General features: G+C 35.1%; 6 protein-coding genes across 8 annotated transcripts in view; 4 read left to right on the top strand and 2 right to left on the bottom strand.

Annotated features, from left to right (window-relative positions):
- The window catches only part of LOC143424282 (transducin beta-like protein 2), a 38,631-nt gene extending 28,315 nt beyond the window's left edge, over positions 1 to 10,316 (top strand). The window contains exons 3-7 of the mRNA XM_076896284.1: positions 8,810 to 9,033; positions 9,110 to 9,296; positions 9,362 to 9,547; positions 9,638 to 9,820; positions 9,972 to 10,316. Coding sequence (XP_076752399.1) covers positions 8,810 to 9,033; positions 9,110 to 9,296; positions 9,362 to 9,547; positions 9,638 to 9,820; positions 9,972 to 10,195 — 1,004 coding nt within the window. The 3' untranslated portion in view covers positions 10,196 to 10,316. The remainder of the gene's footprint in view (positions 1 to 8,809; positions 9,034 to 9,109; positions 9,297 to 9,361; positions 9,548 to 9,637; positions 9,821 to 9,971) is intronic.
- On the top strand, positions 6,143 to 8,639 carry Mrna-cap (RNA guanylyltransferase and 5'-phosphatase mRNA capping enzyme). Its single transcript, XM_076896329.1, has 3 exons — positions 6,143 to 7,401; positions 7,474 to 7,609; positions 7,686 to 8,639. Exons 1-3 carry the CDS (start codon positions 6,485 to 6,487, stop codon positions 8,412 to 8,414), a joined length of 1,782 nt encoding a protein of 593 aa, XP_076752444.1. The 5' UTR covers positions 6,143 to 6,484; the 3' UTR covers positions 8,415 to 8,639.
- A 114-nt stretch (positions 10,317 to 10,430) lies between the features above and the next one.
- Positions 10,431 to 14,575, top strand: LOC143422540 (unconventional myosin-XIX). The gene is made up of 14 exons (XM_076893315.1): positions 10,431 to 10,484; positions 10,666 to 10,735; positions 10,839 to 11,074; positions 11,177 to 11,506; positions 11,576 to 11,840; positions 11,912 to 12,175; positions 12,238 to 12,473; positions 12,548 to 12,724; positions 12,787 to 12,995; positions 13,086 to 13,237; positions 13,304 to 13,495; positions 13,554 to 14,095; positions 14,167 to 14,241; positions 14,356 to 14,575. Exons 1-14 carry the CDS (start codon positions 10,431 to 10,433, stop codon positions 14,449 to 14,451), a joined length of 2,898 nt encoding a protein of 965 aa, XP_076749430.1. The 3' UTR covers positions 14,452 to 14,575.
- A 20-nt stretch (positions 14,576 to 14,595) lies between these two features.
- LOC143424337 (uncharacterized) lies at positions 14,596 to 16,996 on the bottom strand. Of its 3 annotated transcripts, none has more exons than XM_076896358.1 (9): positions 16,863 to 16,995; positions 16,669 to 16,780; positions 16,355 to 16,586; positions 16,176 to 16,273; positions 15,923 to 16,114; positions 15,722 to 15,849; positions 15,434 to 15,635; positions 15,097 to 15,365; positions 14,596 to 14,976 (listed from the first exon to the last, which is right to left on the bottom strand). In XM_076896358.1, exons 2-9 carry the CDS (start codon positions 16,741 to 16,743, stop codon positions 14,784 to 14,786), a joined length of 1,389 nt encoding a protein of 462 aa, XP_076752473.1. In that variant the 5' UTR covers positions 16,744 to 16,780; positions 16,863 to 16,995; the 3' UTR covers positions 14,596 to 14,783. The 3 variants fall into 3 exon arrangements, with proteins under 3 accessions (XP_076752473.1, XP_076752464.1, XP_076752456.1); XM_076896349.1 differs by having other exon boundaries at positions 16,669 to 16,795; positions 16,863 to 16,994; XM_076896341.1 differs by having other exon boundaries at positions 16,669 to 16,996.
- A 346-nt stretch (positions 16,997 to 17,342) lies between these two features.
- Bi-1 (Bax Inhibitor-1) lies at positions 17,343 to 19,383 on the top strand. The gene is made up of 4 exons (XM_076896370.1): positions 17,343 to 17,561; positions 18,198 to 18,499; positions 18,629 to 18,954; positions 19,031 to 19,383. The coding sequence occupies exons 1-4, from the start codon at positions 17,515 to 17,517 to the stop codon at positions 19,064 to 19,066; spliced, it is 711 nt and encodes a 236-aa protein (XP_076752485.1). The 5' UTR covers positions 17,343 to 17,514; the 3' UTR covers positions 19,067 to 19,383.
- Positions 19,384 to 19,466: 83 nt separating this feature from the next.
- LOC143422481 (uncharacterized) lies at positions 19,467 to 27,612 on the bottom strand. Its single transcript, XM_076893195.1, has 20 exons — positions 27,370 to 27,612; positions 26,579 to 26,878; positions 26,325 to 26,481; positions 26,137 to 26,236; positions 25,765 to 26,045; positions 25,552 to 25,668; positions 25,440 to 25,505; positions 25,277 to 25,390; positions 25,162 to 25,210; positions 24,941 to 24,948; positions 24,848 to 24,854; positions 24,682 to 24,783; positions 24,615 to 24,636; positions 23,687 to 24,043; positions 23,544 to 23,616; positions 22,335 to 22,366; positions 20,672 to 20,805; positions 20,238 to 20,590; positions 19,857 to 20,159; positions 19,467 to 19,771 (listed from the first exon to the last, which is right to left on the bottom strand). Exons 2-20 carry the CDS (start codon positions 26,763 to 26,765, stop codon positions 19,732 to 19,734), a joined length of 2,502 nt encoding a protein of 833 aa, XP_076749310.1. The 5' UTR covers positions 26,766 to 26,878; positions 27,370 to 27,612; the 3' UTR covers positions 19,467 to 19,731.
- Positions 27,613 to 27,774: the final 162 nt, after the last annotated feature.

Genomic DNA, 27,774 nt, shown 5'->3' with positions numbered 1-27,774 from the left:
GGAATGAATTCTGGATGGAAAGAGACTTATCTTCAATCAAAATTATCGCATTAAGCTGCATTTTTTTTTTATGAGAAGCTTCTTTTTCAATCGAATCGAACGGTGATTAGGAAAATACATATGTTAATACGGTAGTCGATATCGTAGTAAATATTGCGTATCAATTCAACCGTTGATACCGTTGTGTAACGTGTATAATTATTTTCAGTGTCCATTTTTTGCTCTTATCAACATGCGCATAGAACGATTCAATGTTGAACAAGAGAGAAGATAGACGAGACAGATAGAACAAGAAAAAGCTGGTTTATCTGCCTAGAAACGATAGCGTGAAACTATGTTCCAATGACGAGACGTCTTACGAAATGTCCTCGTAAATCTTTATAATCACTCGAGTGACATTGCGAAAACTATTCTTGCTGTCGGACGATCGAGGAAGAACCGTATCGGGAAAGATTCGATTCCTGACTCGCGTGCGCTACGCAATTGTTACACAACGTGCGATTATTACATTTCGCTACGATCGTTGCATAACTTCTATCGATTCCGTTCGAAACGATGCTCCTCTGTGAGAGCTTCCGTCGTTTTCACGGCATGCTTTACGATGGGATTCCTTCTATAAATAATTTCATGTTTCGAGGTTTCAGTAAACTCTCGCCGATAACGATCTTACCAGGGTATTTGGAAACTACCGGGTAAGCAATTGATTTTTAACCCTAGGTCATTCAAATTCGGAAGAAATTAGGTTCGACGTTGAATCGATGATTCGTGAGCGCGTATCTATTTTGACTCCTTTCTAAATAAGTGTAATATTCTTACCACTACGATTGATAACTAATTACGCATACGTTGCGGGATAGTTTAGTAATCTAGGATTAAGTGCGAGGGCACAAGGGTTGTTGAAATGCTTATTATTACAAAACAGGCGCGAATAGAACACGTGGTAGCTTTGAACGTGAAAACGCGTACGACAATTCGTCCGAAATATCCACAGGAGCTTCCCGTAATTGATGCGATAATAAGGAAGCAATTGCTTCTTCTTACTTTCGTTGACTTTTTCCTTCTTGTTTTTTTTTGTTCGTGACGCCGTTGAGAAAGAGAAGCGAGAAAATAGGTATCGCGCACGAACTGTTGAATTATGCGGTGATCAGTGTATACTTAATGACGTACGAAAATCCAAAGTCCTTGGAGTTAAATAAAGCGTTTAACCGCGCGTGTGCACTTACTACGTATCGATGATTGTACACGGTGCGTTCGCAGGCACATGCGCGCGCTCGCTAAAACAGAAAAGTTATAGCGAACGAACGGCTCGTTTCTCCCCTGGTAGAGACATACCGAAGGTTTTTACGCGGGTCAGGGACATTTTCGGAGGCGTTGCCTCTCTTTTAAATTTATTCTTCACGGTCGCGTCAGGCCTCTTATTAACGGCGGCGATGTACATCGCCGTCGCGGTTGTTGAACTTCGCCGATTTTGCCTCGAATGAAACGGACAGATTCGAGGTGAACGATCGACCGACCGATCTCCGCTAGGTACACCTAACACGTGAACACACTAAGAAAATTTTCGAGGTCGAATTATACAGCGATAACGTACCAGGTAACAGCTTAGCTGGGACGGATTCGCTCTCTAGGACGATGATCTTCAGATATCCCTGACTTTTTATTGTAACCAGTATTCGCTCGAGGACGTGCAGATCGACGAACTGTACCGTTACAATTATTTGACTTCATTCTATTACACGGTTTAACCCGTGGAATTTCTCAATCCGATTGAGTGTTCCTTCAGCGATGAATAGTACGGTAACGTAGAGGAAGAAAAAACGTAAAAGAAGTACTCTGTAAAGTAAAAACTTAAATAACAAATGCAACTCGACATGCCAATTAGAGTCCATTATCGACTGAACAACCTGAGGGAAGTAAACGAATCGTGTTTATATTTCCAGTAACATGCTTTTTCGTATTTCTGAAGAGGATAACGAGTACGATGGAATGCATCCTATATATACGTCATCTTTGTATAATATTGTTAAGTTAGTAAATCCGATATCGCGTAATTGGAATCTCCTGTCTACGTAGAGTCGGTAGCGGCATCTGTGGAGGTTGGAAATTTCTAGTCAAGATCGTAGAAATGGGGTGGTTATTTGTGTTTCCGACGGTCAGGTCGCTGTTCCCGCGCGCGACGAACAAGACCGTCGGAGACGAGAAAAAGAGAAGATGCTGCTTTAACCAGGGCATGTCGGCGGAGATAGGAGCAGGTTACAGAGAGAAAATCTCCGGGCTTCGCGCGGCGTAACAACTTTCTTTCTTCGGGTATGGCGCGTGGGTAGCCGAGCCCAGGCCTCGAGGAAGCGTTTCCTGCGCGGGGTGTCGAGGGAGAACGAGAACTTTCTCCGCCTTCGTTACACGCGACACCTCTGCTTTGGAAATCGTCGCCCTCTTTTCTGCCCATTTCGACGTCACTTCAATTTATGTACGCCACACTTGAAAGCAAGTGCGTTTTTAAATATTCGCGAAGTAGCAATGGTTTTACCTTTTCCTGAAAACCAGTTTGCGCTTAGCGAGACTGATGAAATAAGATTTAGATTTTAATAGGGCTTGTTCGTGTGAATGACCCCTGGTTCGCTTTTAGACTACCACAGTTTTGTTTTATTCGTATTTGAAATGTACATTTAAACGACTCTTTTTTATACTTTTTTAGAACCGTTGTAGAAATATCTCTATCTGCGTCGAAGTGTCGATCAAAGTAATCGGTATTGTATTTAACTCTATAGAATGAACAAAAAAAAAAGAAGCAATTAACTGATAACTTGTCTGTATACTAAACGCAGAAATTGAAAAGTATAATAAAGATGTTTGCCTCGAACTGATAAAGATATAAAAGTTGTGCGTAGGTTTGAACAAAAAAACAACTATTATGAAGAAATGGGTAGGGAAGAAGAGAAGGACAAATAGCAATTGTGTACGTAGGTAGTGGTTAGATTAAAATAATCCGTACGATTGTGGTATCCTGTGGGTCAACAAAACATTATGTTTTGTGTGTTCGTCTCGTTAGAGTCGTGTTATCGGTGCCTGGCAAAGACATGCACCATTACCGGAAACATGGCAGATGTGGTGAAGAAAACATAAAACGCGTTCATAGAGCAAAACAGCATTGAAAGGTGCGTCACTTTACAAAATTCCATCGTACAAAATGTTCGAAGAACAGATGTTCCAGCGTGTTGTTAACTGGCGTGACGAGACGAGCATTTACTTACACCTCGTCGGATATTCTAATTGCAATGCATCGTTCAATTTTCCAAGCCACTTATTATTTCTCATTGGCTGACTAACTTTGTTAGCCTCAGCTGGCCGCGCTGGCTCGTAAAATTCTGCGCTCGCGTGATTCATCAACACGAATTTATCTACCATCTCGAAAATTTCTCTTTTGCATCTTGTAGAAAAAAGGAGGCAATGGTACATTGTACGTCTCTTTTAATTCCCGATCAACTGTACGTAAGACGATAGTTCTTTGACCTTTGCGAAATTGAGAAAAATCTTTTTAATTAGACACGTTAGCAGTCGCTTTTAAAACATTTACACGTTTAAGATAAATGATGGCTATTGACTGAGTGATTACGATGGATGTCCCACTTTTTCGAATTTCAATAAGTCCTTGCGACTGTTGACTGCGAAGAGTATCCTTATATGTCACTTCGTCATTATTACAAGCGGCAGAGAATACAAAAGTGGTTGGAAATGAAGGAAACATTGATTTTTCGTTGGTAATCAGAGGGGGAAGAATGTGATTCCTGTAGACTCGCTAGAAATGAAAGCATTAAATATTCCGGAGATAAGTTACGCCATTGTCGATTGAGAAATCAAACGGAAGACACGAACGTGGCACGACGTTTGTTTCTGTATTGCGAAATACAATGTTCGACGTTACGTCAATTTCTGGCTCACTAGTTTATTAATCACCTAACGAATTGCGCTTCTTCCTTTATTTGTCAACAGAAATTTGCGTACGTTTTGTTTGTATCATTTTAAGAAAGACGCAGTAGAATGCCATCGTGTTATCAGTAAATATGTTAATTACCAACGAATCGACGTCGGCCATCTAAGTTTGTATTAATGAGTTCGACGATTGTTATGATAATCAAAATGTTTCATATCGATGGTACAAAAGTTCACGTTCTATCGTGGGATACAATTCCGCGTTGATCTTCCCTCGTAATTAACCACCGCATCTATACAATTAAAGTGTGGCCCGATCAAAAATATAATAGAAACATTTTGAAAAGTTCAATGATAATTTGTAGTGTTTGGTTAGAAATCGTAGAGTTAACCTCGTCAAAATTTACGTGCATCGAAAACGAACGAACAACGTGGGGGAACCGCAGGGGAACGACTTATATTTAGCTGCTCGTATATTAAAGTCGGGTATCGCTTTATTGCAATGTTCTACTCTCCTCCACCCTGGTCACGCTTTCACCGAACAGTTCGAGACGGAGCTCTGCTTTTAGCAGCAATTACAATTTAGTCCTTTGTGAAAGCTAAATATATTCGTGTATCGCATCTATCTGCTATGAAAATTCTATTATAGTAATCAAATATTGAAGTTTTTATACTTAATAGTGGTTAAGAAATGATGGCTTGTCTATAAGCACGATTTCTCCTGCTGCTTTAGTGAGCACGCCTTACTTGTCACATGCAGGGTGATTCACTACTCGTGTAAAAAATTTTTACAGCTGATACTACATCTCAAAAGCAACAATAGAGTTCATATAAACCTAGGTCCGATTTGCAAAAATGGCAGAGAAAATTGGGAGCTTTATTGTTTTCAAAGAATCAGCAGTCTCGCTCATATTATTGATTTCATCTTTCAAACCGTATGTCCTACAAGAAAATGACAAACAATATTGAAAAGAGCAATAAATTTGCTATTATAATACTTCCCATTTTACCTTGAAACTCGAATAGAGCTGGAGTAATAAAAGTTTAAACTTATCTCAGGAGATAAAATTTTGTAAATTACGAAAACTGTGATCTCCTATTTAACTAATTTTTTTCAGACGTGGAGGGCAGTAAATACTCCTTTATTCGTTTCCGCATCTCTCTCCATCTCTCTGCCGTACTCTCTCATCTTAATTACAGAATTTTAGAGTACTGCTGATTAAATAAAGAAATTCCTTAATTTTCATTGAATGAAAAGGGTGAGATAAATTATATCTCCCGCTTTAAAGGTAAAAGAGAGATAGATATATAAGAAAGCTATAGGAAAGAGTGAGACAGATGTGGCGGACCTCACTCGGGAACCCCTGGCGCCATCTCTGTGAAAAGTGCTCAAACTGCTCGCACATAATTACCGATAGCGAAGTGGACTACTTAAGGACTAACGCCATCTCTCGGAGAAGCGGTGAAACTAGCGGGAATTAGTTTCAGTGCTTTCCACATAGATGGCGCCAGCAGTTCTTCAGTTGTGGTTTTTATTGTGTTGTCCACGATATTTTCTTCTAATTAACTTTTGCTGAGGATGGCTTTTATGTAACAAGTTTATTTAACAATAATAAGTCTTTACAATTAGGGTACATTGAAATAGAAATTTAGAAATACAAATCTAGATTTGGCAAAAGGTAAATTTTGATGTGCACTCTTTGATGGTCAAGAAATAAGTGAATAATTTGAAAAGCGTAGAAATTTGAAAGACGTCGTAAACGAGAGTCTCTTGTTTATAGATGACGTGAATGTGTCTGCTTATATGAAGAAGTCGGTAAAGTCGGTAACGCCACACAGTAGTTCACTTCACTGTCGATAATTATGTGCGAGCAGTTTGAGCACTTTTCACAGAGATGGCGCCAGGGGTTCTAGCGTAGAGTCGGTATTATCTGTCTCACTCTTTCTTATAGCCTTCTTATATATCTTTCTCTCTCTTACCTCTAAAGCCGGAAATATAAAATAAATTACAATAAAACTAGTGAGATATACAAGAAAATACAATAGAACTGTTGAAATATACAAGAAATTGCAATAAAGATAGTGAGATATACAAGAAACTACAATAAAACTAAGGAAATATACAGTAAATTACAAGAAATTCAAACGCTTCGCTGTAAATCGATTTCTATCGAATGTCGAAACATACCATCGAACTATCGAGAAGTTTGCCAAAAATCGAAACTGTGAAAGCCTGTAATGGCGACCAGTGGACGCTAATAACAGCTGTTCTGATGTGTTTGAACATGTTTAAATATAAAATCGGTATATTTTATTATTAATTAAAACTGTACGATTGTTTCGTGAAGTCAACAAGTTTAAAAGCGTTATTCTGTTTCTTATGTCGGAGAAAATAAGTGAGTAAAAAGTGCTGTAGAAATATAGGTTATAGTGTCGTATCTTTCATGCTTTCTTGCTGTCGTCTAAAAATGTTCGTCCAAGGTTTTGGTCTATAAAATTTCATTACGAACCAAACGATTCAGTGAATTTATCTCCTGAATAAAGATACGTCAGAATGTCAAATTGGAATGATAGCAGAGGTCCAATCCCACCTCGATGGCTTCACTGCCCACGAAAAGCGATTAAATTAATTCAGAACAAGTTTCTCGCTTTCAAGACTCCATTGTCCTCGGCATTTGACAGCCAAGTGCCAGAAGAATGTCGTTTTACGGTGGATATGCTATTTTCGTCGTTAAAGAGTCAGAAAATAAAGTTAGGCTTATGGATCGACTTAACCAATACCACGAGATTTTACGACAAAAAGAGTCTAGAAGTGTATGGTTGTAAATACTTAAAGCTGCAGTGCAGAGGCCACGGTGAAACCCCTTCAGAGGAACAAACAAGGACTTTCGTACAAGTCTGTAAAAATTTTATAACGTACAACCCATTAGAAGTTATCGGTGTTCATTGCACGCATGGTTTCAATAGAACTGGCTTCCTTATTATTAGTTACTTAGTAGAAACTGATGGTACCAGTGTTGATGCTGGCTTGGTAGAGTTTGCCAGTGCAAGACCGCCAGGCATATATAAATCTGATTATATCCAAGAATTATTTAGGAGATACGATGATGTGGAGGATGCTCATGAACCTCCACCTAGACCAGCATGGTGTTTAGAATACGATGATTCTAATGTAGAAGACAGGGACGAAGGTCCTAGCACAAATATTGATAATTATAATCAAGATCCGCCAAATAAAAAGAGGAGGCGTGAATACAATAATAAAAAGCCGGTATTCATGGCTGGTGTGCCTGGAGTAACTCCCATTTTAGAGGATAGTGAATTAAGTAGAATACAGACACGAGTTCAAGACATTTGTTGTTGGCAATCAAGTGGATTCCCAGGCTCCCAGCCTGTTTCCATGGATGAGGACAATATTAGATTGTTACATGAAAAGCCATATAGGGTGTCATGGAAAGCAGATGGGACCAGGTTAGATAGAAATAGATTTGTGCATTTGAATATTAAAGACTACTTTAAAACATATCGATTATATTTGTTCAGGTATATGATGATGATACAAGGGAATGGAAAAATTTATTTTATAGATAGAGATAATAGTGTATTCCAAGTTAGTGGAATGACTTTTCCACATCCAGAGGACATATCTAGAACTCTTGAAGATACATTATTAGATGGTGTAAGTAACTCTAAGTGAAAGGTTTATATATTTTACTAGTCATTGAATTGATTATTGATAGAAATAATTTATATAGGAAATGGTGATTGACAAAGCAGATGGTAAAGAGTATCCAAGATACTTAGTTTATGACGTAGTGATGTATAATGGAAAAGATTTTAGTAAATTACCATTCTATCCTGACCGTTTCTATATCATTGAGCGGTCAATTATAGGCGGCAGGCATAAAGCAATGAAAGAGGGAAAGCTGAAGAAGGAAATGGAACCCTTCTCAGTGCGATTGAAATACTTTTGGGATGTGACACAAGCTGCTAGTTTATTAAGCGAAAAATTTGCCAAACAATTAAGCCACGAACCCGATGGTTTAATATTTCAACCTGCTAACGAACCGTACTGTCCAGGACTTTCAGCAGAAGTTTTAAAGTGGAAACCATTGTCACTTAATTCCATTGACTTTAGATTAAAGATAGTCACAGAAACTGGAGAAGGAATTCTTGCAAGAAAAATTGGCCATCTGTACGTTGGTGGTGCGAAAAAGCCATTCAGCAAAATGAAAGTCACTAAACAAATAAAGGATTTAAACAATGCGATTATAGAGTGTAAATTTGAGAATGGCCAATGGGTTTTTATGCGTGAAAGAACTGATAAATCGTTTCCGAATTCATTCAATACGGCTCAATCTGTGTACAACAGTATTATCAAACCAATAACAAAAGAGCGTCTCTTAGATTATATTAATAGGCATAGATTTTTACAAGATGATTCTGATCTTATGCCACCACCTAATAAGAAAGGAAAGAGATGATTGCATGATGTAACGAAAATTTAACTGCATGTAGATTTACCGATACTTTAACGTATTTAAGATTAAAAGAAGTGGTACATTATCGCGACATTTCAAGCGATGTACTAGCATGAAATATCTGTACCTAGCCTATTATACTTCATCAAAGTTGTTTTAATCACTATAACGTCTTTAAACAACTTCAATTGTTCACTCACAATAAAGGAACTTTGTAATAAATAACAATGTGTTTTTTTTATAGTTACATAAGATACATATCCAATCTAATTCTTGTTAAGATTATTTCAGGTCTTCTATAAGAATGGACATAAACCTATTAAATGCAAAAAGAAAATTAGGTACAAGCCTAGTAGGAAAATAATAGTATTGACATAGGACTAATTTTTATTTTTCAGATAGGACTGTTTTATTATGGTGTACAAAAGAACTGACAATAAAAGAGAAGAGATCACTACGGATCAACATAGAATTCGATCATGCGACTTTAGTACGTTGGTCACCCGATGGCAAGGCTTTTCTCATACATAAGGCTGTAGCAAATATCATCGAAGTTTACAAAATTACTAAAAAACCAGATGGGACCTTAGCTTCTGCAACTAAAGCTTTAGAATTTCCAAAGGTATATATCTTAACGATTTGCCGTATTATTTCTTCAACACAAACTTCATAGTTTAAGTCGATTATTAATTTTTCAGCGACATACCGAAGATGTTGTTGGCATGGATATTGCGAGTACAGGAAAATATATCATTACATGCAGTAAAACAAACGATCTTGTGATATGGGATCTTAAAGGGCAGATACTTACAACCGTAGAGCTACATCTAGGATCAACTTATCGGGCTCGAGTATCACCTTGTGGACGTTTCGTTAGCACATCTGGTAATTTTAGAAATATTTAATTTAATTAAGCTACGAAATTATCTCAATTACATTTTTTTATATAGGATTTACACCGGATGTAAACGTGTGGGAAGTGGTATTCACTAAATCTGGTGATTTTAAGCAAGTGGCAAAAGCATTTGACCTCGCCGGCCACTCGTCTGGAATACTTGATTTTACTTTTAGCGCTGATAGTAGTAACGTGGCCACTGTATCGAAAGATGGAACCTACCGTTTGTATGACATAAAAAGTAATATTCTAAATCATTTTCGTCGTAAAATAAATTTGTCTTCTTGAATCTTATTACTTAATAAGCATGCGTTCATTTCTACATTTATAGTTGAATTTGAGAAAGGAGAAGATCCTCATTTGCTTCAAACTGGACCATGGGAAAATACTACAACAGCAAATATTGCGCTATCTCCTAATAACGAAGTTTTGGCGATAGCTCATGGATCGTCATTAAGCTTTTATTCTACAATTACTGGCTTGTTGGATTATACCATCGAAGATATTTTTATAGGTATTTTTTCATTACATTGCGTAACTATTATAAGCCGACGTATCTGTTTCCATCTAGTAGTAATACTTAAATAGTAGTAATAGCCTTAGTAGGCTGAATACCTATGTTGCCAAAGTTTCAGAATAAAATAATTAAAAACATTTTATTGCAGGACCTATTACATGCCTAGCTTTTGATGCTGTTGGAGAATACGTCTTAGTTGCTGGAGACAGACATATTAAAGTTTTCCGCAACATTACCGGTTATCGAGTGGCAATTGAATCCGCAAAACGCAAACTAACTCAGAAACAAACCTCGGCAACTAAAGAACGTTTGGAAAAATTAATTGAAGATAGTAAAAAATTTCTTCAAGCAATGGGCGAGAAGTGTCCTTAATTAATCGAAAATTATAAAAATTCTGTTTTTCTTTTTGAATAGCATATGATTTTAAGATTACACTTTTGAAAAAGATTGTAACATAATTTTTTAATGTACTTGAATAAAGAGATTCATATGATTTCATTTGTTTATAATAATAGATTAAAAACATTCGATATGATTTTAACTTCATTCTTTTCATGGCACAAAAAGCTACCATCAGTTTATCAATATAGCCTTCACATTTTGAAAAATGCGGGGACTAACAGACACGTGTATGTATGTGAACTGTTTTGACCTTCAAAGTGTAAATATTCATTTTCAAATGATCGAACTTTATCAAATAGTCAGATCATCTCGTGTACTCTTGTCCGTTATAATTCACTGATACGAAAAACTATGTCTGCAACAACAAAGGTTTACTTATTGTTACTTATATAAAAACTGATCTGTTTTCATAAGTTTTTTATACGTTATGTGTATTGCAGCAACCGATTTTAGCAGCTGGATGGGATGTGATAGACGATCTAAGTGCTTTACCCGAAAACGAAGATATTAGTATGTATGCATTTGCTATACTATGCATAAATCTAGGCTTTTACTTTGAAACTTATTGTGTGATCAAATGTAACGCTTATTTCATAAATAATGTGTGTTATAGTTACAGATTTCCTTTTGGAAAGATTACAACGTGGTCAAATTTATACATGGGTGGGCCCGCTACTTTTGACATTAAATCCTAACAATGAAGCATCTACGTCTTACTTCTACAGTTCTTCAAACTTCGATAAACATGTTAACGTGTCTGATGGTTTTTACGAAACAAGTCCCCACATATTTACCGTGGCGTACAAGGCACATTACAATCTCACAAAACAGCTTGGACGAAGTTGTCAGGTAAAACCTTTAACTAACGATTAAATGACAAACCAACTCCATTCATGAATATATATCGAACTTATTATTATTACATTGAATTTACTAATACATGAAATCAAGGTAGTTGTCATAAGTGGACAAACTGGAACAGGTAAAACGTACAATGCCTCCAAATGCTTAGAATTTTTGAGTAACATTAACATAAGTTCAGTACAATCCTCTCATGGGGATTGTACGTACAACATCATGCTAAGAGTTACGGACGCTTGTCGTTTGATAACTGCTTTTACGACTGCGTGCACCGAAAAGAACGAAGTAAGCTCGAGGCATGGTCAACTTGTGAAACTTCATTATGTAGGTGATACTATCTCTGGTGCAACTATTAATTCGTTTCTTTTGGAAAGAAGTAGAGTAACGAAAGGCTCAAATAATTTTCAAATTTTCTATCAGGTTTGTTTTATTTGTCTTGTATGCTTCTAGAACAGTATACGTCTATAACTAAACAAAAATATATTTCAGATGATATTTGGAATGTCGTATACGGAACTTGAAGCTTTCCACCTGTCTAAAGATGAATATTATGATATATTAAACGTTGTAGATTGTAATAAAAGGAAATATTTCCAAGAAGGTTTCCAAGACACTCTGAAGGCATTGGACATATTAGAGATCAAGACTGATCAGAAGTCGCATATATTTCAAATTTTAGCTTTATTGATCCATATGGGAAATATTAAATTTGTAAAAAATGGTGAAGCTTGTGCGATTGATCTTAATAATAATAGTATGTTGTAATTGTAATTGCTCCGCGTATGTAACAAGAGAACGGGGAATTTTATACAGACTTATTTGTAGAATCCAAGAAGGCTCTGAGAAGTACTTGTATTCTTAGTTGTTTGACTGAAGATGTTATAGTAGAATTGCTCACTACTATTCTTATAAATCCGCGAAGTACTTGGCGAAAATGTACACCTTATCATCGATACTTACTCACTGTCGATGCATGCCGCAACAGACTACACAGCATAATAAGACATATCTACGATCTACTTTTTCATTGTATCTTAAATTATACAAAAAATACTTTATCTCCCAAACAAGAATACACGCAATGGCTTGGTACGTTGTGCAATCAAATTCTTCATTGAAAATTTATTTAATTATACGTATATCCTCCTTAGGCATATTGGATATTTTCGGTTTCGAAGCTTTCAAGAAAAATGAAATAGAACAGCTTTGCGTAAATTATGCTAACGAGAGACTGCAACATTATTTCATAGAGACGTATGTGGAAAGAAGTCGTAACGATTTGATGGAGGAAGGTTTTATTGAAATTTATAGTCCTCTGCATACTACCAGTTTGTATAAAGAACGTCTACACGTGATCGAAAAAAATTTATTTTTGACTTTGAACGATGTATGTAGAATACTTGATGTTTAATTATCTCGTAAAATTATCGTTGTACAAATATTGCGATTTTTTTCTTCTAGGCTTGTCAATCGCCTGTAGCAATTAATATCTCAACAATAATACAATCAGCGTGCAGCAATTTGTGTAATACGCAAAGAAAATTTTTAAGAGAAAAAGATGGAAATTTCGTTGTGGAACATTATTCTGGTCCTGTTGCGTATTCCATCGAAGATATATTGTCTAAAAACGTAGATAAGGTATTAAATATTCCCAACAATTTAAAATAAACGCTCTTAACAATTCTTTTGATTTCATATAGATTCCGGATGAAATATTTCTGATTTTTAATACAAGTACAAATAAATTCCTTCGTTCCTTAATCAATATCGAGGAAAAACAACAATCGCATACTGTTAAAACATTTACAAAAAAAAGCACAATGTTAGCTAAATTTAAATACAGTATGGATACTGTTATTGAAGAGCTAAGTAAATGTGATTTGCATTACGTACAATGCGTTAAACCAAAGTAATTGAATATAAAACAGTATACGTTTTTACAGTTGTTTTGTTAAGTAATTTTCTTCCATTTAATATCTATATTTGACATTATTTTCAGACGATCAATAAATGGTAAATGGGATCGAAAAGATTTTCAGAAGCAATTAGCTTGTACCGGCATTTTCGATCTTCTACCCTTGGTTAAGTGTAAATATTCTATTCGCCTAAGTTATAAAGACTTTTATTATCGCTACTCCAAGAGGAACACAGGCAAGTAATATGAACATTTTAAATAGATTATTTATTTTCAATAAGATTGATAATGTTTGTTAACAGAAACAATCAATCCTGATAAATGTAAATTGATCCTGGAATCGATTGTACCTAAAAAAGAACTGGATTCGTTGGTTCATTTTGGAAAACAATTGATATTTTTAACGGAATCTATATTCATTAAATTAGAATCTTACAGAAGGAATTATCTAATCAGTTATGCTAATAAAATACAAACATTTTGGATAAGGCATAGTAAGCATCATATTTCGTACATATATTTTTTCTTATTTGTCTAGAACTTTTTTTACAGGATGTAAAAAAACTATACCAACTATTTCAAAGTGTTTAACGATTAAGTTTGAAATACAAAATGAATGTAGAACGGACGAAAATGTTACGTCTGTTAAAAGTATACTTGATTGCGACCTAAACAAATCAAATACTTCCGAAGATGATGATGATGTGTTTATAATCAGTTCTGTTTCTCTCGAGAATAACGAAATAAATGGATCTAATCCTGTAATTGAGGAAGATATCAGCGATATTGATACAAATGAAAATTTAAATGAATGTTATTCGGAGAATAAAATTAATGGTTCAAAAAAACAATTGAAAGTTCTGGAAAATATACATCACTTAAAAATTAGACAAGAAGGATTTAAAAACCTGAAGTATCAATTAAAGTGCAATGTTACAGAATTTAAGAACAGCTCTGATTATTTTTCAAGACCATGTACAGACATTAATTGTAATAATGACAATAACAATAACAATAACAATTTATTGAAGCAGCGCTATATCGCCCTTAGAAAAAACAAAAACGATAAAAATTGCTTAATGTACTTCGATACGGTTCGTATTTTTACGCAGTGTCTAAGTATAACAAATTTTAATACTCAAAAAAATGTTTCTTTTAGAAGAAGGTATATACGATTCAAACGGACTCTGGCTTGTTTTTCTATAAAAATGGAATTTTGAGTCGGCGACGACTTACCGTGGTATCTATTTAAAAAGTGTCGTAGCATTGAAAAGTGAATGAGAGATGGGGGAAACATGATGAGAGTTCCCCCGACTCTTCAGAGTAATATTGATACTAAAAATATATATTTCAGTTACTAATACGGATGCACACCCGGCCTACATGTTTGATTAATTCCCATATATTGCCACACACGGAATTACCGCAAGGACTGCAGGACTGTCTTTAACGAGAGTAATTAATCCCTTTGGTAAGGTCAGCCATTGTTTCAGTCTCTATATTATTATTAGTTTAATAAATACACCTTGTTAAACTTCGTAACAATGTGCAGAATACATTGTTATAAAAATGTACTCTAACACCAAATAATATTTTTCCGTTTTAACGAGAAAATATTGAAATTAATACGTATGCATGTATTTTAAAATAAAACAAAAATCCTTTAAAAAAATAATAATTTTGTTTGTATTATAAAGCAGTCACAATGTAAAGGTAGAAAAATTAACTAAATTAATTATACGCTTGTAGATGCATAACATCCGTGACATGTAGAATGCAAATTCACAAATAACCATAAATTAGATTGTAAGTATCAAAAGGCCTTTTCTTTTTATCCTTAAGTACTAGTAATCTACGCGACGCAACAAGAGCGAGCGTGGCTTGAAGTTCGCTTCTTAAAATTTGATAATTTGCTCTTAAACTAACTCGTCTTAAATTACTGGAAGGTACGGGTCGTCCACCGGCGAATGCGAATCTAGAATTGTATCGAAATATAAAAAATTAGTTCCTCGACTTCATTTGAATAGATAGTTTAAATAAGGGAAGTTCAAAGTCCTTTTTTATGAAATTAAATGAAATATTTGTAACTACACACCTTATCTCTCGTCGAGGACCGCGTAATGTAGAGTCAGGGAAGGCTGTTTGCCGATCCCACAATAAACGGTTACTTATCACAGGTCTAACGTTGACGTACTTTATCTTACTTTTTATAATAATAGGAAGGGAGGTAGGTTTTTTATATTCACTCACTTTGCTCTTGTAAGGAATTGGTAAATATGGTAATAAAGAATCCCCATAGTGTTCCATAAATGTTTCAATATGTAAGGTATGAGCTTGTGACTTTATAAGGGCACAAATAGCAAGCTGCAATTAAATGCATATTATTATTGAGGAAAATGATGTAGAAGAAATATGTTTCAATGTCTGCTTACAGCTATTTTTTGCCACAGCACAGTGCCAGGTGGTGAAAATTGTAAAATAGTATGCACAGAAAGCGGAGATTCTAATTCTTGTTGAAAAAATATTAAAGGCTGAACACTGGCTAGTAGTTCCATTGCCATTGTTCTTTTCTTATTAACATCCATATTTTGTTTTTCCTCCCTCAAAAGTACGTTCTCTAACGCAGGAATATACCTGTTAACGATAAACATGTTGCGAACTGAATATCGCGAGGAATTAAAGCTCAAATAGTATTTATAATTGACCGCAAATTTACTTACTTATCAGCAATCGATGGCCAACGGAGCATTAGTTTTAGCACACACTCTTTAAAAAGTACCTCAAGGGTTGGATTGATAAAAGTTTGTCCTAGAAGTAATTCCAACAGTAATTCGGTTAGTTTGTCTACCTAGAATGAAGAACATTAAGATTCCCATTAGATCAATTGCTATAATTGACATGATCTTACTCAAGAATATTACCGAAGTTAAGTAATGTGGATAAACAGCTTCGCTATTGCTAGCGATTGCTATAATAAGTTGGCATATTCTTGTGGATACCCTTGTATATTGTGCATTATTTGAAATCACCATGGACCTAGCGATAAACATCAATTTATCTATCACACCTTCACCACTCAAGTAAGAATTGGTAGCACAGTCGTTAATCAAAACCTGTAAATTGTATACATTGCAATGTTCATAAGGAACATTATATCCTTCTGACTTATTTTACCTGAAATGTTTTTTGTGACCCATTAAATAATGTTTTCAGTGCACGTTTCGCATAATTGTTGCGTGCTTCTGTAAGCCTTCCATCGCATATTTCTGATTCTGCAAAGAAATACAGTAATGCCGTTAAGTTGTAAATAATATCACTGTTTGACTGAGACAAAGAAAATAATAAAAATATACCTTGAATAAAGGGTACGTTAGTTTGCGATACATTAAAAGGATCATTTATCTTTTGTATTAGATTGACGATACGTTCATTGGGAACAAAAACTTTTGCTTCTGTATGATATTCTGGCATTGATTCAGGTGCACCTAATATGGGATCTACGTCGCATAAATTTGTGATCACAGCGTTTACATCTATGGATGTTAAACGTTTTCTCTTGCTATGTTTTAGTCTCGTTACACATTTCTGGGAAATTAATTTTATTCATTTTCATTACACAGTTAAGCATGTTCGTTTTCAGACTAAAGAAAATAGTGATTTTATGTACATGCAGAACTTCTCTGAGTCGATAGGAAGCATCCTCTGCAAGTCTTTCCAGTAAAGACTCTGGCAGTGGGTGCATCCCCAATTCTTCTCCAATCGCAGATATCCAGTCTGTACTAAGCACGGCATACCTTCTTGCATTATTATCGGTTGTATTATTACTGTTCGCATCGCCATTATTATTTACGAAATAGTTACCATATCCTGAACTCGGTTGATTTGTCAACATTTCTTTCATGATTTCAAATTACACGAAATACAATTTTCCATTTACTAATGTTTCAAAACAATATGGACGACGGGATAAAAATCGTGTCACTCATTACAATACTATTAATAATTGTGCCAGACTACAATTATTAACAGCGTTAAACAGAAAGCTTAATCATATGTTCTATATCAATCGTGGCTCAAGGTAAAAGGATATCGAGGAGAGTTTATTCTAAAAAAATTGTTTAATTGTCAAAAACAAATTGACGATAATTATCAGTAGAAATAGTCGTTATCTGCGCAGCAGCTATGTGAAAGTTAGAGCTTAGAAGTCTCTCGTACAGATAGCGCCGCCGCTCGTCAAAGTTTTCTCTTTTCCTTATCCAATTCACGGTACAATTTATTCTCTGTCATTGTCACGTGAAAGCTGACGTTCCGTAAAATTTCAAGGGGCACGTCGACCAATCGGGAGTGTCAACGAAATTTACGCACAGAAATATTACTGACGTGTCCACGGAAAGGGGATTACTTCAAGGGTTCATGATTATTCTGGTTTTCTATAAGAACAGTGCTCGAAAACAACAGTGTTCGGTAGATTGTGTTAATTGCAGAGCGATTTACGAGATCGTGCAACGAAATTATGGCTGCGGTGTTAAACACATTTGTAAATTCCTTCACCAACAAACTGTGAGTATTTCTTTTTTTTTTCTCTCCAGCGAACGGCAAGAATTCTGTATCGAAACGATTATGTTACCGATAACGCGGAGACGTTATTTCTTGCTTTTTATCATTCGCCAGATTCCCGGTATTTTGTTACTTTTATTTATATCTCAATTGCGAAGGGGCAATGATTTGCGATGATGTAACTAAAGATTTGCCAACAAGAACGTTTCGCGTTGTAAAAACCGTTAAATCTCCTGCTCGATGTACCTGCGAATAATATTATTTATCATGATAAGCGTTTTTTTTTTATCTACGTGTCGTTGGTGCATATATTGCGTGGCCTTCGGACTTATACGTACATTCTAGAACTTCATTAATCTGAATATTTTATGTAGTCAAACTTTTCATTTGCAAGCGTAGTATGCATGACGCGTTAAAAGTACATCGAGCCTGGTTGCACTCGCAAACTCGTAATTCCACGTTTTCTATGATTTTATTAATGGCCGACACGTTCTTATACTCTTACACTTTCCTTATTTTCTGAAATTTTAATCGCGTTTAAGCTAATTATCGGCTTGTCCCATTAAAGATAAACAGTTTCTCTTATAGATCTGCAAGCTTTAAGCGCATAAAAGACAATAGAAATCTTCTTTATTCCAGGGATGCACCCGTTAGACAACACTTGAAGAATGTCTACGGGTGTTTATCTATGTCGACAATGTCTGCAGCCGCAGGAGCGTATGTTCACATATTTTCAGAATTCCTGTCGGCTAATCTGTTGACAACCATAGGAACGGTGGTTCTACTTCTTGCTTTAATAACTACACCAGATAATGGAAAAAATCAAAAGTTACGGCTTAGCTATCTCTTGGGATTTGCATTTTTGTTTGGGATTGGTCTAGGTCCTTTACTTCAATTGGTTGTGAGCGTTAATCCAAGTATTGTAGTAACCGCGCTGACAGGTAAATTATACACATTTTTTTCTTACTAAACTTAAATTCAATACTTTGTAACAGAAAATAACAGTACTTGGAAAGATTGAAATGTATTTATTGTTATTAATTTTAATAATGTAAGTATTTTTTTTTTAGGAACATCTGTTGTATTTGTATCATTCAGCATTTCTTCTCTTTTGGCCGCAAGAGGGCGTTGGTTGTACCTCGGGGGCACCTTAATTACCTTGCTAAATGCCATGGCTTTGCTTTCATTTGTAAACTTGTTTTTACGCTGGCCCATCTTTTACCAAACCCACTTATATGTAGGACTGTTCCTGATGTGTGGTTTTGTTATTTATGATACTCAATTAATAATTGAAAAATATTATACGGGTAGCAAAGATTTCATCTTGCACTCCTTGGATCTATTTATGGACTTCGTCGGTATTTTCCGCTGTCTCCTTATAATTCTCACGCAAAAAGTAAGAATTAGAAATAAAGAATGATAATGGTAATCTAAATATTGAATCTAAGTTTACTAATACTTATTACTTGTAGGAAATATCAAAAGAACAACGTAAACGCAGAGATTAAGTCGAGAGCGAAAGAAGCTGTAAAATATCATACCATTCGAGTAAATCCATGAATTAGAGGTCTTCATCTAATCTATCCATATATATTTACTATGATAAAATGAAATTTATATATATATATATATAAATGATATATTACTTACCAATTACATCAGAAAATTTTTAGGCGGATATTAGCTGTAAAGACGCCATGTATTTATTTTGAATTACTTAGTTACCACTTTTTTCTTTCAATTATCGATTATACATTAGATTTATATGAATAGACAAATTTATTGTACTATATTTTTATCTTTCAATAAACAAAATTTCCCAGCGTTCCTAGGTTCCTTTTTTAATTAAGCAGTAATGTACTTTTAATACCGATGCAATAAGAGACATCATGAACCAAGATTTAGCCATTACAGGGTTAAAGTCTTATTTATTAAAATGTAACTTTACACGTATGATTATCATTTACATGCGTTATATAAAACACAAAAATTACGCGTCACGCATGAATCTTGGTAAATATAAAAAAAATATACGAGAGAAACAGATCGATGATAATGGAGTGTAATACATATGACTTCTGTGTTGTGAAAAATATACATACGTTGAGAGATTGTGTACAAAATGTGTACAATACGTCAGTAAGTGATTTATCAGTCACTTTTTAAATTACATTTAATAAGGACGTTGACGATCCCTATCTCTATCTCCACGGCTGAAAATATAAGAAGAAAAAGATTAATTATTTCTTACTTTCCGTCTGACGTTCTTAATAATACTTGATCGATATAGAAACTAACCCGCCACCCCCTCTCATAGGTCCACCTCGGCCACCTCTTCCTCCCCTGTCACCGCCACGGAAACCGCCTCGACCACCTCTGTCGCCTCCTCGGCCACCCCTATCGCTTCTGAAGCCTCCTCGACCACCTCGATCGCCGCCACCTCGGCTGCCTCCTCTTCCACCACCACCGCCACCACCACCACCGCCGCCACCGCCACCGCCACCGCTGCTACCGCCAGCACCTTCTGGTTTTAGACTTTTGCAGAGATTACATTGATCCCTCCAAGCGAAATTTGTATTTCCACATTCTGGATTCGGACATCTATTCAATGATCAACAAATACGGTACGTATTAATATATTTCAGTTGTATATTACTGATAATAAAATGTAAACAGTACCTCCAATCACCTCCGCGACCACCTCCATCCCGTCGGTCGTCGCCGCCACCACCACCACCACGATGATGATCATCTCTGTCACCACCACCACCGCGGCTTCCAAAACCTCCGCCTCCTCGACCACGACCACCGCCACCACGGCTTCCACCGCTACGGTTGCCCTGCCAGTTGCTTTTGTGCTGAGCAATTTGTACTTTTATAGTTCGTCCTTTAAACTCCTTTCCGTCGAACCAATCTATTGCAGAACGCGCAGCATTTTGGTCATCGTAAGTTACGGTGGCTTCACCTTTAGATTTACCGGTGTTTTTATCTTTATACATCCATACTTTTGGCTTCCCTGTCCGCTTATCATGCTGTACACATTCGAGAAAGTTAGAATCGTAAATCTATTCCTAAAAGGTATGAGTCATGTTTGTTTTGATAAAGTGACATACTTTGATTATACCAATAGCTCCAAAGTGTTGACAAATCTCTTCTTCTGAAATCGTAGGATCCATACCGGATACAAAAATAGTATCCTCTTGTGTAACCATTCCATCGTTGCCACCACCACGGTCACCGTAGCCCCCTGTAATATAATAGGAGTTAATACTTCGTCTGGCACGATACTCCTTCAGGTAAGGAATAATACTTGCAAATCTACTATCCCTAAACCTACTCAAGTCTAAGCTAACAAGTGGAAAACGTTTGTATCGGGTGAAAAAACAACGAACAAAACGCATTGTACACCTTGGAGGAATAGAATTCTCGAAACCATTTGGAATTTTATTCTATCGTTTCCTTTCTCGGTTAAAAGAAAAATTCATACAAATACCACACCCCAATGTATCCATAGCTTGTACTTTAGGCAATTTTAAAGTAATAACTAAACCTAAGCACTAATTAAATATTTCGTTCGTCATACACTTCGTAAAGTATTACCAATATACATTCAGAAGTTATTACTTATGCTAACGACAAAACTGTAAGAACTTTCGTTCTTTTTAATAACCATTATCCAAAAAACATATTACCGAGTGAAAAGAAATTTCTTCCGCAATTTTACGTAGACCAGAAAGTTTTTAATTCAATTGTATGTTTTTTTTTTGGATCATACAATTATTTTGAGCTTAGTATCTTCTTTTATCTGCTTGTGAATACACAAATTTTGTCTTGCTACTAACAAGTGTCCTACCCTTTTCTTATTGATCGAGGTAACTCTTAATTTGTTGATTTCTTGCACCTCTATTAGTTATAATATATGTGTGTGTGTATGTGTGTGTATATATATATATACATATATTTGTTTGATATATATTTATAGAATACACTTATATAAAATTATTGATTTAGAGGTGTTTTTCTTTTGTCCGATCCGCGCGGAGTAACGAAAGTATTAGTACTCATTGGCCTAACGTTCTTAGTAGCGTATAACAATATTTAGAGAACACAAGGTTGCAGCTTAACATACAAAAGGGCTGCAACATTTTTTTACTCTTCACCATTTCCCTATGTTATATTTTTGGGGAAGCTTTGATCGATTCAGGATAGGTAGATATTTAGCTCACCAGCTGCCTTTTATGTTTAATATTAACCAAGGACATGTTTCAGAATATTCGAATACGATAGATGCTTAAGAATAAACACAAGGGTTCGACTAACATTCCATTTTTCATGTTCCTATATGTGAAGAAATGAAATCAAATGATTGAACAAGCGCACAGCGCATTCATACTCGAAATACAGAGTTACTTAATGTAATTTATACAACAGTTTATATAAGGAGTAATGTTATTTATACTATCAGCATAAATAGCGCAACATGTAGAAACATGTAAAAAATTTATATGCATTTATATTTGAAAAAAGCAATTGGTGATCAAAGTACCCTCTGTATGGTGCTACAGTAATATCATCCCAGTATTTACTCATTTAAAAAAAAAAAAAATTATATTATCGACTTCTGGTCAAGTATTAATTGCCAGAGACAAATTGACCCCTAATAATGTTGCATAGCAGCCCTTTCATATAATTCCAGTAACCGAGTATTTAGATTTTTAATATTAGAGTGAAAGCTTGAATAGCACCAGACTAGTACAGACAGTCTGGTGCATTTACCTTTGTTATAACCACCACGGCCACCGCCACTGCTAAAACACAGAAGCAGATATACCAATGAGTTGACTCATGGACAGACTGATCGATCGATCGATGCATGGCGAATCAAATGCTGCTCGCCACTTCCCTTCTTGATGTACCTACTGTCTAAATGTCTGTAGTCACTATATTACTTAACACTAAATATAAGTCACGTATTTACGTCAAGTTTGTCCGTCACGTCTGGCATGCAAAGATTACCTATGTGTATCGTGCGTAGGGGTAGTATAAAAATTACGAGAATTAAATAATTCTCTTTTATCGTTCACGCAGCTATTATTAATAACTGCGAAAAATAAATTGGTCAAGACAATCTTATATAAATAATTATGCTGTTCATGTCAGATACGTGAAAATCTTATATTCGAAAATTGATTGATAAGAGATTGATATTCGAAACACATACATATATTTACATGTATGTATATAAATATACATATATATATATCTATGATAAACCCAGTAATGTATAGATTGGAGTAAAAAATTTTTAATTATATTGAAAGAGAATATTTATGATGTTAGTACAATATTAATACCCTACTACAAAAAAAACGGACAAAATATATGAAAGAAACATCAATACATTCACTGAAACTCCAACATAGAAATTGCTTGCTACATAGATTGGAAGTCTCGTATAAGAAACTTTTAAACGTCTTTTGATTGTCTAGTCGATTTAAATAACCCTACGGTAGTATTACTCAGACAACAGTGGCCACAGTGGCAGTATAAACCGCTTTACAGGTATAATCAATATAAAACCTTTATGTATGCGCATTATATTATCACTTGCTGTAATAATATATATACTCAGTATATACCAGACATTTTAACCATTTCACGTCATTTGTCATATACAACCTGTTTTTACCTTTACCAGTTATACCTGTGCGTTAAAACCTGTAGGCACACTTCAAACATATTAACACCCAATGGGCATAAAACCATTTGCAAAGAGACAACAAGAATTTTCATTACTGTCATAAGGAATTTCATTTCATACCTTGATTACTTCAATGAACGTATTTACCTTCTTCATTGATTAATATTGTTGACATATCGAACTCTTTTTTTTTTCTTTTTTTCTTTTTATTGGCCTTATAACTGTTTTTCGCTTCATTATATATATATATACATATACATAAATAATAAGAGAAATTAACTTACTTGTAACTACCGCCGGAGCGGTCATTGTATCCCCCGCGATCGCCGTATCTACTGCCACCACCTCCTCCTTGACCTAGAAACATATTTGCACGTGTAAAATATTACTCGCGTCTTGAATTGTATGCAGTTTTTAAATGTTATACCTCCACCATAGCCTCCGCCGGAGCTATTACGATTATAGCCTCCACTGCCTCCTCCTCCGTGTCCATAACTGCCACCACCATAACCACTACTACCACTAGTTCCAGAAGCACCTCCACTGCCGTAACTGTTTTGGTTGTAATTGTTTTGATTCGGTGATTGATTGTAGTCTGGGCCACCGCTGGAATTGTAACTGTTGTAACTGCCATAACTGCTTCCACTAGTTGGTGGTGGTTGACTATATTGATTGTAGCCACCGCCACCACCGCTAGAAGGTGGTGGATACGAAGTATCCTGACCACTAGAAGGTGGTGGCTGACTGTACTGATTGTACCCCTGTTGTTGATAATTTGAATACTCTAAAACATTTAGAAGAGACATTAAATACCGATGAAAGATACCTAGTGGAAAATATTTAATTATTACATAAAAGAAAGGATACTCGAGTTAATATACGCGATAATAATTAAATGATAGAAAAGAACTCGTATATTATCTGAAACTGAAAAGTGCTGCAATAATAATTAAAAAACAAATTGTACGAAATGGAGTTAAAGAAAAAAAAAAAAAAAAGTAGGACACGAAGATACTTGAAATACCGATCAATAAATTTACGCGAAGATGTACGATGGAGATGAACGCCGTCGCAATCTATATTCTAATCTATTCTTTTACAGTACTTTATGTAATTGTTGTATTTTGAAATACAGTTGAAAGTAACAGCGAGCTGGTAATAGATTGCAATTGAATTGAAATGATTGTAAAAATGATTTGCAAATGTGACGATGCCGAACGAATTATAGCGAGGCGTATTAGCTAGGAAAATTTTCGATTGAATAACTCGTTCTTCCAGCTCGATAAAAATCAATTTCCCACGAGGATAAAGGAAATTACAGGTTTAAATAAAAAATTATGAAGTTTTTTACTTACGGGTGTCCGTCATCGTGCCTTCCTCCGGTAATCAAGCTGCTACACGGTAGAAAAAGCACGTAATGGCGGGAATGGAGTGATTTTCCAACGGCGAATCCGAACGATCCGTGTTCAATGGTAGAACTCGGCGTTTCACTACCGGATATTGACTATAAAGAACGGAAGTTCCCTATATTAGGTGGCGTTGTCAGCCACATTAATTTTAAAGCATCAATTGACCATGGTGGTAATACTCGCGAACTCCAATTTAAAATCGTTAATAAACGCAATTCGTGTCAGATTTTAGTTTCCATAAAAAAAGCGCAAGATTTCATTAAAGAACTGACTATTTAATCTCACGAAAAAGGTAAAAGCAAAACGGTCATCGTTATACTTTATAATTTCCTCGTTTTATTAATTTCATATCGTAATATTACATTTACTTTAAGTTTTTAGTTTATAATGCACGATTTTGGTTTCGATTCTGGACAAATCTCATTGCATTTTAAGAATCGTGGTAAAAAACATCATCCTTTCATTTCTCCCTTCTTTGATACATAATATTTACATCAACGGTAATACATTGCGTTCGCTCTACTTGTCGGTCAATATCTATGCTTTATCAACTGACCAAGGTAATAAATTTATTTATATTTATAAAGTTATGAAATTTTTCACTCTACTTGTAAAAAATTATTAACTTTGATGAGCTGAATAGTGTATATATTGTAGGTAGCATATGTATATCCTTTCGTTTGTATACGCGTAAATATAAATATGTTATTACATCATCGATTCTATAGTACAGGTTAATAGTATATAGTTTTATAAAAAAAGGTTTTAAACTTTAACAACAATAAAACAATAATGAGCTTTGCCTTGCAAAAAGATCGGATGTCGATTGGAACTATACTTTGTAAAAAAAAAATGTGAGCAATGGAAGTTAAATAGATGTTACAACAGGATTTCCAAATAATCGAAAAACAGAACTTTGATCGAAAAGTAGAAAAAAGAAATACAGCGTTTTTTACATAATGTACATTCCTTACAATGGTCATCTCTACACGTACATATTCTTAACCAGAAAGAAAGATGAAATTGTTTCTACAAAAACGTACGGATGTCAGGTCAAAAGTTAGATACAAACAGAAAAGGTGAAATTGAAGATCACGAATTGGAATGCTGAGATGGTGTTAAACCGCCGCTATGTTCAGGACTGTGTTTCTGCTTTTTCCTTTTCTTCTCTTTCTTACGTTTTTTCCTAGCTTCTTTTTCTTCGTCGTGCCTTTTCTGTTTTTTATGCTTTTTCTCGTGGGTATCTGGGCCACCGATCTCTGTTGTTGCCGTTTCTTGCCCGCTAGGCACTTCTCCTGGTTTATGTTTATGTTTTTTGTGTTTGTTTTTATGTTTTCGCTGTGGAGCTTGATTAACATAACGATACTGTTCCGGCAGCTGCAAGAATATATATAGAATTTAAATTTTGTTAACTATTCCAATTTTATCGTATAGCAGTAATTTATACGATGTAATCGTGTTTACTTACAGGACCAGGATGTAGACGAAAACCAGCTAACTGAACACTGGTCAATGGTACCAAATCTTTCCCTCCTATTGGTGGTTTTTCGATCACAGATCTTAATGAACTAAAACAAAGAGTTGTAACAATGAATTTAAAATTCTACGTACATAACAACCGATATAATGGATTAAAATTGACTCGTATTAATGTACCTATTATCCAAATGACCAGGTCTATCTATAATTCCAGGCAAATTAGGTAAAAATGAAGAAAGTTGTTCTTTGGGTTTCTTTCCACTAAATTTACTATAAGAATGTTCCAGGCCATAATAGGCCATTAAGTTTGTTGCCCCAGTTAGTTCACTTTCTCCTAAAAATTTAAAAGAAATATTACGTACATATATTTGTTTCATTTGTAAGTACGCACGGTAGTTTGCATTATTTGCAATAATATAAATATATTTTACCAGGGGGTTCCTTCATCAAATAAAATGGTCCACTATGGACAATAGAAGGATTCTTGCCCAGGGAAATGGTGGTTTTGAGAGTCCCTGTTGAATCTTGACGCGAGACAACAGGGGAACGTGCACCCCTGGGTGAAGACTTTGGTGAGTACTGCTCCACTTTGCTACGAAACTGATCGCCCATCATCATCCTTTGATTTTACTTCATGGCACCTTCACTACAATTAATGGGCTCCAATCAAGAGCACGAATGATAGCTTAAATCTTGCTTTGGTCAACCAAAATGTAGGTTTAGACTGCGTGCTAGAACACCCAAGTTCCACTTGGTGTTATTATAAAATGCACATTGAACACATCAATTTTCATATCACTGTACATAAATGTTGTAATGAAACACAACCAAAAGATAAGATACATAATTTAATAAGTTATGCGATAAGATTATGAATTCATTTAATTTGATTTTAGAAGGTACATGTAAAAAGATTATTATTATGTTGATAATATGCTATGCTCTGCTCTCTTCTAAATTAAATTAAATATTTAGTAATGGTTTTGTTAACATCTTGTTTCATTGCTTGCCTAGTTTCTCATAGGTTATAATTTATATAAAATGGAACAATTATCATCTCTAGCAAGATTTTACAGGATTACTTTTTAAACTAAAAGTCAAAGATTTATGTCATTATAGTACTAAATAATATATATGTGTATATAATGATATAAATATTAAAGATAAGTTTGTTCATATTAACTTGTTTAAATACATCATTTCTTCGTGTATCCTTACTAACCAACAAGCACTCTCTCTCGCGTTCATTTCATTTCGGAGCACTATCCGATATTTAAAATTTTATTATTTTTTTCTTCACTTTTCCATCTTCACACGTCCCATAATATACACAGAGACTTCACATTTTATTCATAGTTGTTTCTAGATCAAGGCATATATAAAACCACGTATGTAGATAAGAAACTATAAGCAAGTTAAATGCATCGTAAATGTCAAGATTGGAAAAATTGAATTTAAATAAAAGTATAACGTTGAGATCAACGAAAGAAACTACAAATTAATTCAAGCGGCCCTTTAGTAGTCCACACTTGCTCCAGGTATGACTTATATAGTTATTTAAGGGAGGGGAGTGGAGGGTGAAGAATATGAATTTCTTTGAGGAACAAACTTTTAAAGGTAAATGGTA

This window comes from Xylocopa sonorina, chromosome 1 (genome assembly GCF_050948175.1).
Source record: "Xylocopa sonorina isolate GNS202 chromosome 1, iyXylSono1_principal, whole genome shotgun sequence".
Classification (NCBI taxonomy): domain Eukaryota; kingdom Metazoa; phylum Arthropoda; class Insecta; order Hymenoptera; family Apidae; genus Xylocopa; species Xylocopa sonorina.
The sequence above is the reverse complement of the archived record's forward strand: the minus strand, read 5'-3'. Positions and strand labels throughout refer to the sequence as shown.